The sequence below is a fragment of the Hyla sarda genome, chromosome 5 (assembly GCF_029499605.1).
Source record: "Hyla sarda isolate aHylSar1 chromosome 5, aHylSar1.hap1, whole genome shotgun sequence".
In the NCBI taxonomy this organism is placed as follows: domain Eukaryota; kingdom Metazoa; phylum Chordata; class Amphibia; order Anura; family Hylidae; genus Hyla; species Hyla sarda.
This window is the reverse complement of record NC_079193.1, coordinates 34704146-34722467: the sequence shown is the minus strand read 5'-3', so window position 1 is coordinate 34722467 and position 18322 is coordinate 34704146. Positions and strand designations below refer to the sequence as shown.

At 44.0% G+C, this 18322-nt stretch overlaps 1 protein-coding gene and 1 long non-coding RNA gene across 13 annotated transcripts in view; one reads left to right on the top strand and one right to left on the bottom strand.

Annotated features, from left to right (window-relative positions):
* Positions 1-18322, bottom strand: part of MALRD1 (MAM and LDL receptor class A domain containing 1) — a 551665-nt gene that overhangs the window by 411941 nt on the left and 121402 nt on the right. For all 12 annotated transcript variants that reach the window (XM_056519234.1, XM_056519235.1, XM_056519233.1 and 9 more), the window contains one exon: positions 2527-2620. In XM_056519234.1, the coding sequence (XP_056375209.1) occupies positions 2527-2620 (94 nt within the window). The remainder of the gene's footprint in view (positions 1-2526; positions 2621-18322) is intronic.
* Positions 3256-18322, top strand: part of LOC130273057 (uncharacterized) — a 37681-nt gene continuing 22614 nt past the window's right edge. Inside the window, exon 1 of the long non-coding RNA XR_008843855.1 lies at positions 3256-3497. This is a non-coding gene — a long non-coding RNA (uncharacterized LOC130273057). The remainder of the gene's footprint in view (positions 3498-18322) is intronic.

The following is an 18322-nucleotide window of genomic DNA, read 5'->3' as shown; positions in this document are numbered from 1 at the left end:
CCTTTAAAAAATCATACCTCTTTCAATTTTGCACCTCAAAACCCATATGATGGCTTATTTTTTACGCCACCAATTCTACTTTGTAATGACATCAGTCATTTTGCCCCAAAATCTACGGTGAAACGAAAAAAAAAATCATTGTGCGACAAAATTGGAAAAAAAAACGCCGTTTTGTAACTTTTGGGGGCTTCCGTTTCTACGTAGTAAATTTTTCGGTAAAAATGACACCTTATCTTTATTCTGTAGGTCCATATGATTAAAATGATACCCTACTTATATAGGTTTGATTTTGTCGCACTTCTGGAAAAAATCATAACTACATGCAGGAAAATTAATACGTTTAAAATTGTCATATTCTGACCCCTATAACTTTTTTATTTTTCTGTGTACAGGGTGGTATGAGGGCTCATTTTTTGCGCCGTGATCTGAAGTTTTTAACGGTAACATTTTTGCATTGATAGGACTTATTGATCGCTTTTTATTCATTTTTAAATGATATAAAAAGTGACCAAAAATGCACTATTTTGGACTTTGGAATTTTTTTGCGCGCACGCCATTGACCGAGCGGTTTAATTAATGATATATTTTTATAATTCGGACATTTCTGCACGCGGTGATACCACATATGTTTATTTTTATTTTTATTTACACTGTGTTTTTTTTTTTTATTGGAAAAGGGGGGTGATTCAAACTTTTAATAGGGGAGGAGTTAAATGATCTTTAAAGAAGAGATCGCAGACGGCACTCTCGGAAACAGCAAGAAGATTTATTCGGGATCGCTGGTCCACGCAACAACAACGACAGGTAAGTCGACCGGTTTCGCGCTGCACAGAGCGCTTACACGTGACAGAGGTAACGTGTAAGCGCTCTGTGTAGCGCGAAACCGGTCGACTTACCTGTCGTTGTTGTTGCGTGGACCAGCGATCCCGAATAAATCTTCTTGCTGTTTCCGAGAGTGCCGTCTGCGATCTCTTCTTTTAAGTTTCCTACGCTTATGCTTATGGCGGACTGAGCACCGGATTTGTGGCAGCTGGACGTGAAGGTGCAGTGATCCAGTAACTCCGGCAGAATCGTGAGTGCGGCAGTGCCGACTTTTCTCCTTCTCCATGTGTTCGTTAAATGATCTTTATTCACTTTTTTTCCCACTTTTTTTTTGCAGTGTTATAGGTCCCATAGGGACCTATAACACTGCACACACTGATCTTTCACATTGATCAATGGTTTCTCATAAGAAACCAGTGATCGACGATTCTGCTGCATGACTGCTCATGCCTGGATCTCAGGCACTGAGCAGTCATTCGGCGATCGGACAGCGAGGAGGCAGGTAGGGGCCCTCCCACTGTCCTGTCAGCTGTTCGGGATGCCGCGATTAGCCGCGGCTATCCCGAACAGCCCGACTGAGCTAGCCGGCCACTTTCGGTTTCGCTTTTAGCCGCGCGGCTCAGCTCTGAGCGCGTGGCTAAAGGGTTAATAGCGTGCGGCGCCGCGATCGGCGCTGCGCACTATTAGAGGCGGGTCCCGGCTTCACTATGACGCCGGGCCCGCCGTGATATGACGCGGGGTTACTGTGTAACCCTGCGTTATATCAGGAGAGCAGGACCAAGGACGCACCTGTACGCCCTTGGTCCTTAAGGGGTTAAGGGTGTAATGTGTAATTAGAGAAAAGCATTCAACATTTAATTTGGTCTTTACTGGTAAAAGGCTAAAGCAGTGGCCGGAACACCCCCCTCCCCCCCCCCCCCCCCTGATCAGACATCTTATCCCCTATCCTTTGGATTGGTGATAAGATTTCAAGAGGCGGAGCACCTCTTTAAATTCATGTATATACATAGTCATTTGCATCAAAACTAAGGGAGGAATAATTGTTAGTAATTATGATGCTTAAGTATGTAAGTATAGAGTTGGCCCATACAAAAAACTGTTCCAGGTAAAACTCCCTTTATAAAGACAAGAGGGCACTTCCTCCGTCTGGAGAAAAAAGGTTTTGTCTCCAGAGGAGACAAGCCTCCTTTACCATAAGAACTGTGATTTTATGGATCAGCCTACCTCAGGAACTGGTTACAGCAAAAAAACATTTGAGGACTTTTAAACAGGTTTAGATACATTCTTAGAACAAAATAACATTATTGCATATGTAAAAAATATAGTAAGACATCCACCTCTCTTCATTCACCCATACCTCTTCTCTTCACCTGTCTCCTCTCCTCCTTGGTCGAACTTCATGGACATGTGTCTTTTTGAACCACAATTACTATGTAAATATGAGTATAACTACCGGGTATGTAACATATGTTTTACTGTGTTTAGGTAAAATATCTATTATATAGGACTTTGGTAGTTGTTCTTATACTATCATTATATAATGTCTTTATTTATTGAGGCTAAAATGGTTTTGGATTTGCCTTCTTCTGGATCAACACAGTGAGCAGGGCAACTAATGAGTGTTTGTCCTTCTAAAAAAATGTTTACCACATATTAAAAAAAAGACATAAATCAAAATGAGAAAATACAGAAAGTACTACCTACCATTAGCTGGTCTGCAGCCTTCACTGAAAGAAATGTCATCGATGGCAATGGACTCTGATGTGCCACTACCCAAGAAAACACCTCTGATGATAACCTGAAAATATAAAAAGCATAACTAAAAAACACAAGAAAATATTCCAAAATAGAGAATGGTATCAAATAGTTTGAACACAGGAAATTAAAGTGTTTTTACAGAACTTTTTATAATTGATCTATCATCAGTAGAGCATCATGATCTGATCACCGAATTCCTGACCCCCACACCCCCCACTCAGCTGTTGGCCACACCCATGGCACCTGCATATACATAAAGCAGAGACAGAAGCAGATAGCTGCATACATTGTGTTTTGATCATCATTCACTTCAATGAGAAGTACAGGGTGGGCCATTTCTGTGGATACACCTTAATAAAATGGGAATGGTTGGTGATATTAACTTCCTGTTTGTGGCACATTAGTATATGTGAGGGGGGAAACTTTTCAAGATGGGTGGTGGTTGACTATTTTTTGCCCAGTACACTGAATAGGCCCCCTGTCAGTACAACACGTATACATCAGCATACCTTACTTAGAGGTTTATCACATGTAACCCCTCTAGTTTTTTAATGCTGCAGTAGCTAAAATGCCCAGTAGAGGGCGAACTGAGTGCAATTTTACCGAAGAATAGAACTGTGATCATGTGATCAGCAACCATTTTAAGGAAGATGATTTAGCATTTCTAGAGACACAGGTCACATGATTGTGACATCACACGGGTCCTGTGGTCTTTCTGATCTCCTCAGACAAGAAGAAGAAGAAGACCCAGAGAGAGGATGTGCTGGGAGTTGTGAGAACTTGCTGCAAATAGACAGCACCAGCTCAGAGAGAGACCTGCTGGCAGCATTAGAGAGACAAGTACAAAGTCCAGACGTCTGGTCTATGCAATGAGAGGAGACTGCAGCTGGACTGACCTGGTTACGGGCGTTGTGAGGGTAAGCCTCAACACCCACTTCACATGTATGCCAACAATGCACTGATACAACATGAGATTAAATCAGCCTTAGGCTATGCTATCACAATGGCCCCGATTTACTAAAACTGTCATAGACAGTGTTAACTTAGATTAGACAGTGTAAACTTAGATTAGACAGTGTAAACTTAGATTAGACAATGTAAATTTAGATTAGACAATGTAAACTTAGATTAGACAGTGTAAACTTAGATTAGACAGTGTAAACTTAGATTAGACAATGTAAATTTAGATTAGACAATGTAAACTTAGATTAGACAGTGTAAACTTAGATTAGACAGTGTACACTTAGATTAGACAGTGTAAACTTAGATTAGACAATGTAAATTTAGATTAGACAATGTAAATTTAGATTAGGCAGTGTAAACTTAGATTAGACAATGTAAATTTAGATTAGACAATGTAAATTTAGATTAGACAATGTAAACTTAGAGTAGGCAGTGTAAACTTAGATTAAACAGTGTAAACTTAGATTAGACAATGTAAACTTAGATCAGATAATGTAAACTTAGATTAGGCAGTGTAAATTTAGATTAGACAGTGTAAACTTAGATTAGACAGTGTAAATTTAGATTAAACAGTGTAAACTTAGCCTAGAAAGATCTGTTAAATCTGTGGTATTCTTATACTGTCTACTCTAAGTTTAAAACTAATTATTAATTGACTTTTAATTACATTAATGGATTTTGTGACAGAATTGTAACACATGTTGGTGCATCCTAAGCCTGATGACTGGGGAAATGCAGGGGAAAGAGGGTCCCACCCCCTCGTGATGTCATGCCACACCCCCATAATGCAAGTCTACGACTGGGGCGGATAAGATGTCTAGGAGCGGAGTACCCCTTTAATGCTGTTGGGTATTTCAGTTTTCCCGGAGGAATGTCAGGTTTACATTTTTTAGTGTACACTTTGGCATTTACTAATAGTGGAGTATAGTTTCCTTTGGGGGTTTTGATTCCCGACAGGTATTTTTCCACAGTATTTACTAATTTTTCCCTTCATTTAGCTTTTTTAACACCTGCTCTGAGCTGTCGGGTTTTACAGACCTCAAATCCACCACATTTTATGTGGAAACCTTAGTAAATATGGTGGGATATTTCAGGGGAAAAAGAATGTCAGGGACATGCCCCTTTATGGTGGCCACACCCCTTTATTAATGTTTTTTCATTTTTGGTGAAAATTCTGGCACAGACACAATTTGTGGCGCAATGCACCAAATTCTGGTGCACAACCCAACAAAACAGGTTGGGTTTACAATAGTAGATCAGAGCCATTGTGTGAACATAGCCTTAGGGTGCGTTCACACTGAGGAATAGGAGAGGAATCCTCGAGTATCTAGGTTTTCTTTAACGTGAAATTTGTGTGGAATATAGGAGGAAACCAATTGGAATTCCCCTTTTTATAAAAAAAAATTTGTGCAGAATTTTATTTTACTATTGACTTCACTGAACTTCTGCTTGCGTATTCCGCAAGAAGAATGAACATGTTCTTTCTTCTTCTAGCGGAACAAAATTCTGCTGCAGAATTCCGCAAGCAGAATTTACGCAGTGTGAACAGTGCAGAATAAAATACATTGAGGGTACGATCACACGGGCGGATTTCTTTGTGGGTTTCCCACTGTGTATTTGAAAGGGGACGGGCTTTTTTCGGCTGTCCACAGAAGATTTTTTGCCGCGGAATTTCCTCTCCGGAAAATATGCCGCAGACCCTACTGACTTCAATGCGGCTTGTGGTGGATTTTCCGCAGCGTAAATTCCGCCGTGGAAAATCTGCTACCGACAGCCGAGAAGAGCCCACCCCCTTTCAAATATGCAGCGGGAAACCCGGAAATAAAAATACCTTAAAGGGGTACTCCGGTGGAGAACTTTACTCGAGTAATTCCTCTTGAATTCTCCACTTAGAATAAATTTTAATCTGCTTGCCATTGACTTAAAGGGTACTCCTGTCGAAAACGTTCTTTTTTTTTTTTTTTTTTTTTTTATCAACTGGTGCCAGAAAGTTAAACAGATGTGTAAATTACTTCTATTCAAAAATCTTAATCCTTCCAGTACTTATTAGCTGCTGAATACTACAGAGAAAATTATTTTCTTTTTCGGAACACAGAGCTCTCTGCTGAATCACGAGTGTTAGGATTCGGCAGGCTGGATGTGGATCCTCTGTGTCAGCGAGGGATTGGCGTGGACCGTACCTGTGGACCGGTTCTAAGCTGCGGCGGTAGAAACCAGGTCGTTTCCACCGGTAACGGCTCAACCTCGCTGACTGCTGAGAAGGCGTGGGACAGGAGGACTAGACAGAGGCAAGGTCAGACGTAGCAGAAGGTCAGGGCAGGCGGCAAGGTTCGTAGTCAATGGTGATAGCAGAAGGTCTGGAAACACAGGTACGGCAATCACAAGAAACGCTTTCACTAGGCACAGGGGCAACAAGATCCGGCAATACAGGGAAGGGGAAGTGAGGTAATATAGAGCAAGGAGCAGGTGGAAGCTAATTACACTGATTGGGCCAGGCACCAATCAGTGGTGCACTGACCCTTTAAATCTTATAGAGCTGGCGCGCGCGCGCGCCAGGACGTGACAGCCGGGGGCCGGGACAGGTAAGTGGCTTGGGATGGGATTCGCGAGCGGGCGTGTCCCGCTATGCGAATCGCATCCCCGCCGGCAGTGTCAGTGCAGCGCTCCCGGTCAGCGGGTCTGACCGGGGCACTGCAGAGAGGAGAACGCCGCAAGCGCTCCGGGGTGGAGCAGGGACCCGGAGCGCTCGGCGTAACAGTACCCCCCCCCCTTAGGTCTCCCCCTCTTTTTGTCTGCTTGTCCCTTCAAATGAGACGAGAACATTGGGAGCGACTCTTGAGTTTCCTTCCGGAAGAAAGAGAAGTCCTGGGTAGCTTTATCAGCGGCAGGCAATCCAGAAGAAGTGGGAATGGGGAGGGGGGGCAGAGGGTGAAGCTTGTCACGGAGCAGAGTGTTACCAGGAAGGGAGCTATGAGGAGGCAAAATCTCAGCTTGCTTTTTGCCGAGAATATCCTGGTAAGCCTTGGGAGGGCCCCGTAAGGGTGGAACCTCAGGAGTTAGACAAGTGGGAGCAGATGTGAGGCATCGTTTGTGACAAGCAGGAACCCAATTCTTGATCTCCCCGGTGGTCCAGTCAAGGGTGGGAGAATGACGTTGGAGCCATGGCAGACCGAGGAGGACTTCAGAGGTGCAGTTGGGCAGAACAAAAAATTAAATTTTTTCGTGATGCACTCCAATGCTCATAAGCAGGGGTTCTGTGCGGTAACGCACAGTGCAGTCCAATTTTACTCTGTTGACCGAAGAAATGTAGAGCGGCTTGATGAGACGGGTCACTGAGATGCAGAACCTATTAACAAAAGAGACCAAAATAAAATTTCCCGCAGAACCAGAGTCCAAGAAGGCCACAGCTGAGAAGGAGGAATTGGCAGAAGGAGAAATCCGCACGGGCACAGTGAGACGTGGAGAAGCAGACTTCACACCAAGAGACGCCACTCCCACGTGAGCTGGGTGCGTGCGTTTCCCAGACGTGGAGGACGAATAGGGCAATCCACTAGGAAATGTTCGGTACTGGCGCAGTACAGACATAAATTTTCATCTCTGCGACGAGACCTCTCTTCATGGGTCAGGCGAGACCGATCCACTTGCATAGCCTCCTCGGCGGGAGGCACAGGGGTAGACTGCAAAGGATTCCGGTAGAGAGGTGCCCAGAGATCAAGGTCCTTTTCCTGGCGGAGCTCCTGGTGTCTTTCAGAAAAACGCATGTCAATGCGGGTGGCCAAATGGATAAGTTCATGCAGGTTGGCAGGAATTTCTCGTGCGGCCAGCACATCCTTGATGTTACTGGATAGGCCTTTTTTGAAGGTCGCGCAGAGGGCCTCATTGTTCCAAGATAATTCAGAGGCGAGGGTACGAAACTGGATGGCGTTTTCGCCTACAGAGGAACTTCCTTGGACAAGGTTCAGCAAAGCAGACTCGGCAGAGGAGGCCCGGGCTGGCTCCTCGAAGACACTACGGACTTCAGCGAAGAAGGACTGGACAGTGGCTGTGGCAGAATCATTGCGGTCCCAGAGCGGTGTGGCCCATGACAAGGCCTTTCCAGACAGAAGACTAACTACGAAAGCCACCTTAGACCGTTCTGTGGAGAATTGGTCCGACAACATCTCCAAGTGTAGGGAACATTGAGACAGGAAACCACAGCAGAGTTTAGAGTCCCCATCAAATTTGTCCAGCAGAGACAAGCGGAGGCTAGGAGCGGCCACTCGCTGCGGAGGAGGTGCAGGAGCTGGCGGAGGAGATGGTTGCTGCTGTAGCTGTGGCAGAAGTTGCTGTAGCATGGCGGTCAACTGCGACAGCTGCTGTCCTTGTTGGGCGAACTGTTGTCCTAGTTGCGCTATCTGTTGAGACTGCTGGGCGACCACCGTGGTAAGGTCAGCGACAACTGGCAGCGGGACCTCAGCGGGATCCATGGCCGGATCTACTGTTAGGATTCGGCAGGCTGGATGTGGATCCTCTGTGTCAGAGAGGGATTGGCGTGGACCGTACCGGTGGACCGGTTCTAAGCTGCTACTGGTATTCACCAGAACCCGCCGCAAAGCGGGATGGTCTTGCTGCGGCGATAGCAACCAGGTCGTATCCACCGGTAACGGCTCAACCTCGCTGACTGCTGAGAAGGCGTGGGACAGAAGGACTAGACAGAGGCGAGGTCAGACGTAGCAGAAGGTCAGGGCAGGCGGCAAGGTTCGTAGTCAATGGTGATAGCAGAAGGTCTGGAAACACAGGTATGGCAATCACAAGAAACGCTTTCACTAGGCACAAGGGCAACAAGATCTGGCAATACAGGGAAGGGGAAGTGAGGTAATATAGAGCAAGGAGCAGGTGGGAGCTAATTACACTGATTGGGCCAGGCACCAATCAGTGGTGCACTGGTCCTTTAAATCTTAGAGAGCTGGCGCGCGCGCACCCTAGGGAGTGAAGCTGCACGCACCAGGACGTGACAGCCGGGGACCGGGACAGGTAAGTGGCTTGGGATGCGATTCGCGAGCGGGCGTGTCCCGCTATGCGAATCGCATCCCCGCCGGCAGTGTCAGTGCAGCGCTCCCGGTTAGCGGGTCTGACCGGGGCGCTGCAGAGAGGAGAACGCCGCGAGCGCTCCGGGGAGGAGACGGGATCCGGAGCGCTCGGCGTAACAACGAGCACAGTGCTCTCTGCTGACATCTCTGTCCACTTTAAGAACTGTCCATAGTAGGAGAAAATCCCCATAGCAAACATATGCTGTTCTGGACAGTTCCCAAAATGGACAGAGATGTCAGCAGAGAGCACTGTGCTCGTGATGTCAGCAGAGAGCACCGTGTTCCAAAAAGAATAGAATTTCCTCTGCAGTATTCAGCAGCTAATAAGTACTGGAAGGATTAAGATTTTTTAATAGAAGTAATTTACATATCTGTTTAACTTTCTGGCACCAGTTAATAAAAAAGAAAAAAAAAAAGTTTTCCACAGGATTACCCATTTAAGTCAATGGCAAAGCAGATGTTAATTTTTTCTAAGTGGAGAAATCAAGAGGAATTACTCGAGTAAATTCCTCTTGAATTACTCAGTGTGAACGCACCCTTAGAAGGATGAAGAATTTCAAAAATGAGCAGCAGCTGGATATTGTACTACATACAATAAATCATTGTTTCACAACCAGGGTGCCTCCAGCTGTTGCAAAACTACAACTCCCAGCATGCCTGGACAGCCTTCGGCTCTCAAATCAATGTTTTACCACCAGGTTGCCTCCAGCTGTTGCAAAACTACAACTCCCAGCATGCCTGGACAGCCTTCGGCTCTCAAATCAATGTTTTACAACCAGGGTGCCTCCAGCTGTTGCAAAACTACAACTCCCAGCATGCCTGGACAGCCTTCGGCTCTCAAATCAATGTTTTACAACCAGGGTGCCTCCAGCTGTTGCAAAACTACAACTCCCAGCATGCCTGGACAGCCTTCGGCTCTCAAATCAATGTTTTACAACCAGGGTGCCTCCAGCTGTTGCAAAACTACAACTCCCAGCATGCCTGGACAGCCTTCGGCTCTCAAATCAATGTTTTACAACCAGGGTGCCTCCAGCTGTTGCAAAACTACAACTCCCAGCATGCCTGGACAGCCTTCGGCTCTCAAATCAATGTTTTACAACCAGGATGCCTCCAGCTGTTGCAAAACTACAACTCCCAGCATGCCTGGACAGCCTTCGGCTCTCAAATCAATGTTTTACAACCAGGATGCCTCCAGCTGTTGCAAAACTACAACTCCCAGCATGCCTGGACAGCCGAAGGCTGTCCAGGCATGCTGGGAGTTGTAGTTTTGCAACAGCTGGAGGCCCTCTGGTTGGAAAACACTGCAGTAAATGTTCTCCCGGTTAACCAGAATGTATGTATGAAGCAGAACGGTATCTTTACCCGTTAAAATTCTTTATTTAAATTTTTTTCAGCCCTTCCTATTAGCAATTAGACTTGTACTAATGTACATAACATTATTATCATTTATTTTCGTTCATTTGGCACATTACACTAAATAGACGTTCCCCTGGCCGACAGCAGATTTGTTAATGTTATTTTTTTATTTTATTTTTTATTTTTTTCATTAAAACATTTCGAGATTTGCGCAAGGTTTATGCATCGCTGGGTACCTGCCAACGCTCTGCAAGTGTTTATGACAAAATATCTCTCCCCTTCTGTCCGATAAAACATACCGATGACATTGTGAGGCCATATTTACGTCCCAACTAATCATCCAGGCCTGCGAAACACATCTGTGATGATATGTGGACAAGCACCCGGATCCACGTCGGGAACCTGTCAGGAACAGTATGCGTCTGGTTTGGAGAAACACAACATTGGGAAATGACTTGGAGCGGTTCATTCTGTTCTATCACAATGTTCACAGTCCCTACCGAAGGGGACATTCCAGAGTTTAACCCCTTACATCGCAGACAGGTTTTATCCTCTATGACGTAACGTTTTCTTTTTTTTTTGGTTTGTTTGTTTGTTTGTTTTCGGATTTATATTCTAACCTTTTAAAAATTATAATTTTTTTATTTGCCTAACAAAGGCGATAATGTCTGTTACATTAAATTTGTTGTATTTTTGTGTACTGGAATGAGATGAAGATTTGAATGTTGGATGCTGTTGGACTTCTCTATTGGATGTATATCTGGGTCGACTAGGCTAACTAGGACTAGTAATTCTTTCCACCCTAGGCAAGTGCTAATATTGAGGGCCCTTGACTCTGCCCATTGGCCTTTGGCAAGCCCCTTACTACTTGGGTGACACACTGTAACCAACCGTCCCCCCATGTAATCACCTTACTACCGGGGTGACACACTGTAAGAAGCCCCCTCCTCATGTAATTACCTTACTACTGGGGTGACACACTGTAACAAACCTCTTCCTCATGTAATCTCCTTACTACTGGGGTGACACACTGTAACAAACCCCCTCCCTATGTAATTACCTTACTACTGGGGTGACACACTGTAACAAACCCCCTCCTCATATAATCTCCTTACTACTTGGGTGACACACTGTAACAAACCCCCTCCCCATGTAATTACCTTACTACTGGGGTGACACACTGTAACAAACCCCCTCCTCATATAATCTCCTTACTAATGGGGTGACACACTGTAACAAACCCCCTCCCTATGTAATTACCTTACTACTGGGGTGACACACTGTAACAAACCCCCTCCCTATGTAATTACCTTACTACTGGGGTGACACACTGTAACAAACCCCCTCCCTATGTAATTACCTTACTACTGGGGTGACACACTGTAACAAACCCCCTCCCTATGTAATTACCTTATTACTGGGGTGACACATATCAGAGGGGGTTATGGTGCTGCTGGCTGAGCTGGTTGGGCGAGTGGTTCAGATACTGGATGTCTATCTTTTTTGTGGCAGACAGAGTGGCGCCACCATCAAGAGGGCGCTCTAGGCGACTGCCTATTTTGCCTATAGGCAGAGCCGGCCCTGGGTTCATGGAAAGAAACATACAAGATAGTTCTCCTTTAGAAGAAAGAAAACTCTCTCATACTAACCATACTAGGGTTGCCTCCAATGTACTGAGGAGAGGCAAGAACAATGAAACAGTGGTTTACAGTGGGGTAAATCTGATTTGGCTATTACAAGTCTCTTGAGTGAGAATAGGTAACCACACCCCCTCCACCATCTTTATCCAGGAACAAAGCTATTTCTCTAACCAGCAAGTACCCAGCTGTATTGACTTTTTCACGAAGATCAAGTGTAATATTAGTTCTTATACAAGGTCAACTCATAGACCACTGGTTATGTGGATGGATATGTATACACAGGGAGGGGATTTTGTAAGTCAATGTAGGTTGGCCCAGCAACTACTTATAGGTGACCCAAGCTTCTCGATCGAAGTCAGTACTTTATACAGATCGGACAAGCATATGTTAAAAATAAAGATACACATTGCCTACTCTTTCACCCATTTTGGAAAAAAGAGAAAGTGACAAGACCCCATTGATAGCCAATGGCATATGCTGTTGGGAGTTGTGCCATAAATTAGTGGGACATATCTCATTAGAATATAAGGAGTATACACCTCTGCAATTTCTTTCATATAATATTGAAGATCTAGTACCATACCCCTGTCCTCCTCAATAAATTGAACCCTGACATCCCCCCGCAATGTTGGCGATGTGGTGTGGGACTGGGGGACACTTACCATATATTCTGGTCCTGTCCGCTGATCTCTCAATTTTGGGTAATGGTGCAGCGGCTTATTCGTGACATATTGGGAGTTGGGGTGCCCCTAGACCCTTTAATTTATCTCTTACATTTGTCGACTAGGGCCTTGTCTGGTCGACCATTTAAGCTATTTCTACACATCGTCCTGGCAGCGAAAACTCTCATTGCAAAACATTGGAAACAGACTTCCCCCCCGTCTGAAGGTGAACTCCTGGCCCGGGTCCGTGAAATTCGCTCTATGGAATCTCTTACTGCCTCTTTGAATAACACTATCTCACAATTTCTTTCAGTATGGGACCCATGGGACAGATTCACGGATAGGCAACCTCCTTGATCTTTTAGCTCCTTTTGGACCTTTTCCTCTCTTCTTGTTTCTCTCAACCCACTTTCCTATTTCTTTGTTCGTTTCCTATTCTGTTCCCTCGCCCCTCTGTTTGACGTTGTTGTCTTAGTCACCCTCTCCACCCCCCCCCCCCCCCCCCCTCATGTCTAGGACTACTTGATCCAAATGTGCGGTTGTTAACTATAGCATTACTATAGCACAACAACCTGACTTGATTGTTGTGATTTGGATTATTACTTGCTTGCATTTCTCATTTACTGTGGGGTACGTCACCCCGATCATTCCTACTGGTGTGTATTTTTCTGTCTGAATATAATAAAAATTTACAGTTGAAAAAAAAAAAAAAAAAAATATTGAAGATCTAGATCTGCGGGAGTGGGAGAAGAACTTTTAGGTTTAACTCAAGTCAAACAATTACCGTATATACTCGAGTAGAAGCCGACCCGAATATAAGCCGAGGCCCCTAATTTCACCCCAAAAACCCAGGAAAAGTTATTGACTCGACTATAAGCCTAGGGTGGGAAATACATCATCCCCTCCTGTAATCATCCAGAACCCCATCATTATCACCCTGCCATCATCCAGACCCCCGTTATTATCCCCCCCTTCATCATCACCACCTGTCAATCCCTTCATCAGTGGTCTTCAACCTGCGGACCTCCAGAAGTTGCAAAACTACAACTCCCATCATGCCCGGACAGCCATCGGCTGTCCGGGCATGCTGGGAGTTGTAGTTTTGAAACCTCTGGAGGTCCGCAGGTTGAAGACCACTGCAGCCTTTGTCATCATCCAGACCCCCCCCCCCTTTAGTTTTCTACTCACCTCCCCTCGGTGGGAAGGAAGGGTCAGCTGGTCCAGGCCATCTATGCTGCAGGGACCGTCCATTGGGGAGGGTTAGTGATTCCGGGCTGTCCATTTTCACTGGGGGGGGGGCCTCTTCAGGCTGCGAATGAATGTCCCTGTGCGTTGTCGTCAAGGCAACGTCACTAGTCCGTGGCAGGCCCGAAGCGCGGAGAAGAGGGCCCCCCCCCCTGTAAAATGGACATCCCGAAACAAATAACCCTCCCCAATGGACGGTCCCTGCAGCATAGATGGCCGGGACCAGCTCACCCTTCCTTCCCACCGAGGGGAGGTGAGTTGAAAACTAAAGGGGGGGGTCTGGATGATGACGAAAGCTGCAGTGGTCTTCAACCTGCGGACCTCCAGAGGTTTCAAAACTACAACTCCCAGCATGCCCGGACAGTCGATGGCTGTCCAGGCATGCTGGGAGTTGTAGTTTTGCAACATCTGGAGGCCCGCAGGTTGAAGACCACTGAGAAGGGATTGACAGGCGGAGAGTTCACTTGAGTATAAGCCGAGGGGGGCGTTTTCAGCACGAAAAATCATGCTGAAAAACTCGGCTTATACTCGAGTATATACGGTATATAAAAAAAATTATATAATATCATTTCCAGAGCTGCAGGGGAAATTTGATTTGCCAACACAGGAAATCTTTAGGTATTTTAGAATTAGGCACTATTTAGAATCGGGCAATTTTACCTCACATTATTGCTGTCCAACTTTGTTTTTCTACTTAGATAATTTAACATCTAAAGGACTACGGCAAATGTATGGGGGCAATGAATAGTCGTTCTATGTTCCAACATACAGGTCCAAATTTAACATGGGGAAAAGATTTGTCACATACATATACGGATCAAGAGTTTAAATTGACCCATTCCTCATTGTTAGCAGTATCACATAGAGAGGCTATTGCTAAGACCAACTTGTGTTGGTACTACTATCCTGATAGGCTTTAGAGGATGTCCTCTGTTAAAGGGGTTATCCAGGAAAAAACTTATATATCAACTGGCTCCAGAAAGTTAAACAGATTTGTAAATTATTTCTATTAAAAAAATCTTAATCCTTTCAGTACTTATTAGCTGCTGAAGTTGAGTTGTTCTTTTCTAAGTGCTCTCTGATGACACATGTCTCGGGAACTGTCCAGAGTAGAAGCAAATCCCCATAGCAAACCTTTTCTACTCTGTGCAGTTCCCGAGACAGACAGAGATGTCAGCAGAGAGCACTATGGCCAGACAGAAAAGAACCACTCAACTTTAGCAGCTGATAATTATCAGAAGGTTTAAGATTTTTTAATAGTAGTAATTTACAAATCTGTTTAACTTTCTGGAGCCAGTTGATATATAAAAATATTTTCTTTCCTGGAATACCCCTTTAACTCAGAAGAATGTTGGCAAAAATGTGGGAGGACAGGATCCCTTATACATATTCTGTGGCAATGCCCAATGATACAAGAATATTGGCACACAGTGGAATTACTTTTAGTGAATATTACTCATATTCCAATTACTTTGTCACCAGAAAGAGCATTGTTACCATTACAAATTCCCAGTAAAGATGTGATTTTTGATTTGCAAAATTCTAGTGGCGGCAAAACTAGTTCTCTGCAGATACTGGAAGCAAGGAGTAGTTCCTGATATGGAAGAAATATTAAATACGGTGTTATAAATTAGAAGAAATTATAGCAATAGGGAGGAACAAAACGACATCTTTTCTATCAGAAGTGGGCACTAGAGATGAGCGAATTTACAGTAAATTCGATTCGTCACGAACTTCTCGGCTCGGCAGTTGATGACTTTTCCTGCATAAATTAGTTCAGCTTTCCGGTGCTCCGGTGGGCTGGAAAAGGTGGATACAGTCCTAGGAAAGAGTCTCCTAGGTCTGTATCCACCTTTTCCAGCCCACGGGAGCACTGGAAAGCTGAACTTATTTATGCAGGAAAAGACATCAACTGCCGAGCCGAGAAGTTCGTGACGAATCAAATTTACTGTAAGTTCGCTCATCTCTAGTGGGCACTATGGAAGGAATTTAAGGGAGAAACAGAGAATCTTTATTAAAATACTGAAATGTATAGGTATAGGAAAAGAATGTTAATAAATACAAAGATTGGGAAACACACCAAAAAATTTATAAAAGAGCGCAGGAAAGACGAAGGCACCAGAATCTGGGAGCTGAATATGTATGTAATGGTTAGAGGGTTGTGTATAAATGTAAACTCTGTGATAGTGTAATTTTATAGAATGAAAATAAAAATTAATGATTAAAAAAAAAAAGTCAGTACATTAAAAACCTTAGGTGCCTGAACTCACTGGAGTTGGGACCCCACAAAGTGAGGGCACTTTGCACAAACTTCACTCTTATTATATTGTAATCCATCTCTAAATATCTGGCTTTCTGGCTAGGTTATTACGAGGAATTATTATAGGTCAAGACAGATGTCCACAATGTGTATCCTTATTCTTAATTTGTTTATTTAATTTTTCTATCACTCTGAACTTATTTTTTGCATATTTACTTGTCACAAGTATCTACCAGGGCGATATAATTACGGTCAGTAAATCAGGCGTCACCACAGTTAGGCTGCATTCACACCACGTTTTTGCAATACAGTTCCCATATCAGGTTTTTGATGAAAAACGGATTCCTCAAAACCAGACTAAACTGTATCAAAAGGACGTCCGTTTGCATCCGTTTTTTAAGAAAAAAACATATACGTTTTTAACTTTTCACTCCATTATAAATAAAGTTTCACTTGTTTGATTGAAATTCCAAGAAAAAAAACTGTGCAAAGTTAAAAACCGTATGGTGCAAACCGGATGGAACTGTACGCACATACGGTTCTGTACGGTTCCCATTGACTCTCATGTTAAAAAAAGCATATACGGTTTAATACAGTTTTTCACCCGGACCAAAAACTGTGGTAGGCTACGGTTTTGGGTATGTGAAAAAAAACTGACAAAACCGACCCAAAACGGATGCAACCGGATGCATTGTTTGGCATAAGGTTTTCAATGGAGAGCCAATGCATGCCATTTTCAATATGGTTCCATACGGTTCTAAGGCTGGGTTCACACCACGTTTTCTCCCATACGGGAGCGCATACGGCAAGGGGGAGCTAAAACCTCGCGCTCCCGTATGCCTTCGTATGCGCTCCCGTATGTAATTCATTTCAATGAGCCGGCCAGAGTGAAACGTTCGGTCCGGTCGGCTCATTTTTGCGCCATATGCGCTTTTACAACCGGACCTAAAACTGTGGTCAACCACGGTTTGAGGTCCGGTTGTAAAAGCGCATACGGCGCAAAAATGAGCCGACCGAACGTTTCACTCCGGACGGCTCATTGAAATGAATTACATACGGGAGCGCATACGAAGGCATACGGGAGCGCGAGGTTTTAGCTCCCCCGTATGTGCTCCCGTATGGGAGAAAACGTAGTGTGAACCCACCCTAAACTGGATGGAACCATATGCACATACGGTTCTGTAAGGTTCCCAGTGACTCCCATGTTGAAAAAAATAAACGTATACGGTTTAATACAGTTTTTCACTCGGACCAAAAACCGTGGTAGGCTACGGTTTGGGGTATGGGAAAAAAAATGGACAAAACCGTACAAGACGCAAAACGGATGCAACCGGATGCATTGTTTGGCATAAGGTTTTCAATGGAGAGTCAATGCATGCGGTTTTCAATACGGTTCCATATGGTTTTCACATTGAAAATGTATACGGGAACTGTAACAGCCTTCTATCACTACAGAGGAGTAAATGCCACCTCCATCTCATTGGGCTATCCGGGCCATATGCCAAACCAAAAGAAAAATGGTAAATTCCGTGTTTTTGGACAGCTTTAGACTCCACGTGTTTAGTTCTCTTTTTCACTCCCTATGACGGATACAATTACAATTTCCAAAGGTCAAACCTCCCACATGACCAGTGGGCAAACAATTCGTTCCTTAAAGTATTAAGATTGTTGTCTCCGCTATGTTCCGGAGTTTTCCAGAATTCAGACATTGGAGTTGGTCATATTCCACTGTAAGTGTCATGTTTTATAGAGCGAGTCCCTTAAGGATGTTTTATTGTTCGGTGAACTCAGCTGTGCTCCGACACCTGGCATTCCGGAATGTAAATTATTCTCAAAATGATCTTAAGACATTTCCAAGTGCAAAGAAATGTTCTGTTATCCTGCAGCTATTGTTCGAGGATAAATGCGCACCACCAGCCTTAGTGGTGGTTATTCCATTGTGATTTGATTAGTTTATTTTAATTACTAGCTAAATGCCAAATACGTAAAACATCAAAAAAACATACAGAGGAAAATATTGTACTCTGTGTTCCGGAGCTGAAGGTTAAACGTTGTCTAATATGGTATTTTTTCAAGTGCAGAGTAAATATGAGAAAATATTACTATAGTGACATTCATTCTCCTAAATATCAAGGATATATATCACAGTAACATAAAAGAAACATGAGAGGACAGGGTTAGTTTTAGACTTTTTTTTCCAATTTTTGAAAAGAAAATGGGGCATGCATTATTAAAGGGGTATTCCAGGCAAAACCTTTTTTTTATATATATCAACTGGCTCCGGAAAGTTAAACAGATTTGTAAATTACTTCTATTAAAAAGTCTTAATCCTTCCAATAGTTATTAGCTTCTGAAGTTTTCTGCTCAATGATGATGTCACGTCCCGGGAGCTGTGCAGTTCCTATGGGGATATTCTCCCATCATGCACAGCTCCCGGGACGTGAGTCATCAGAGAGCAGTTAGACAGAAAACAACAACTCAACTTCAGAAGCTAATGACTATTGGAAGGATTAAGATTTTTTAACAGAAGTAATTTACAAATCTGCA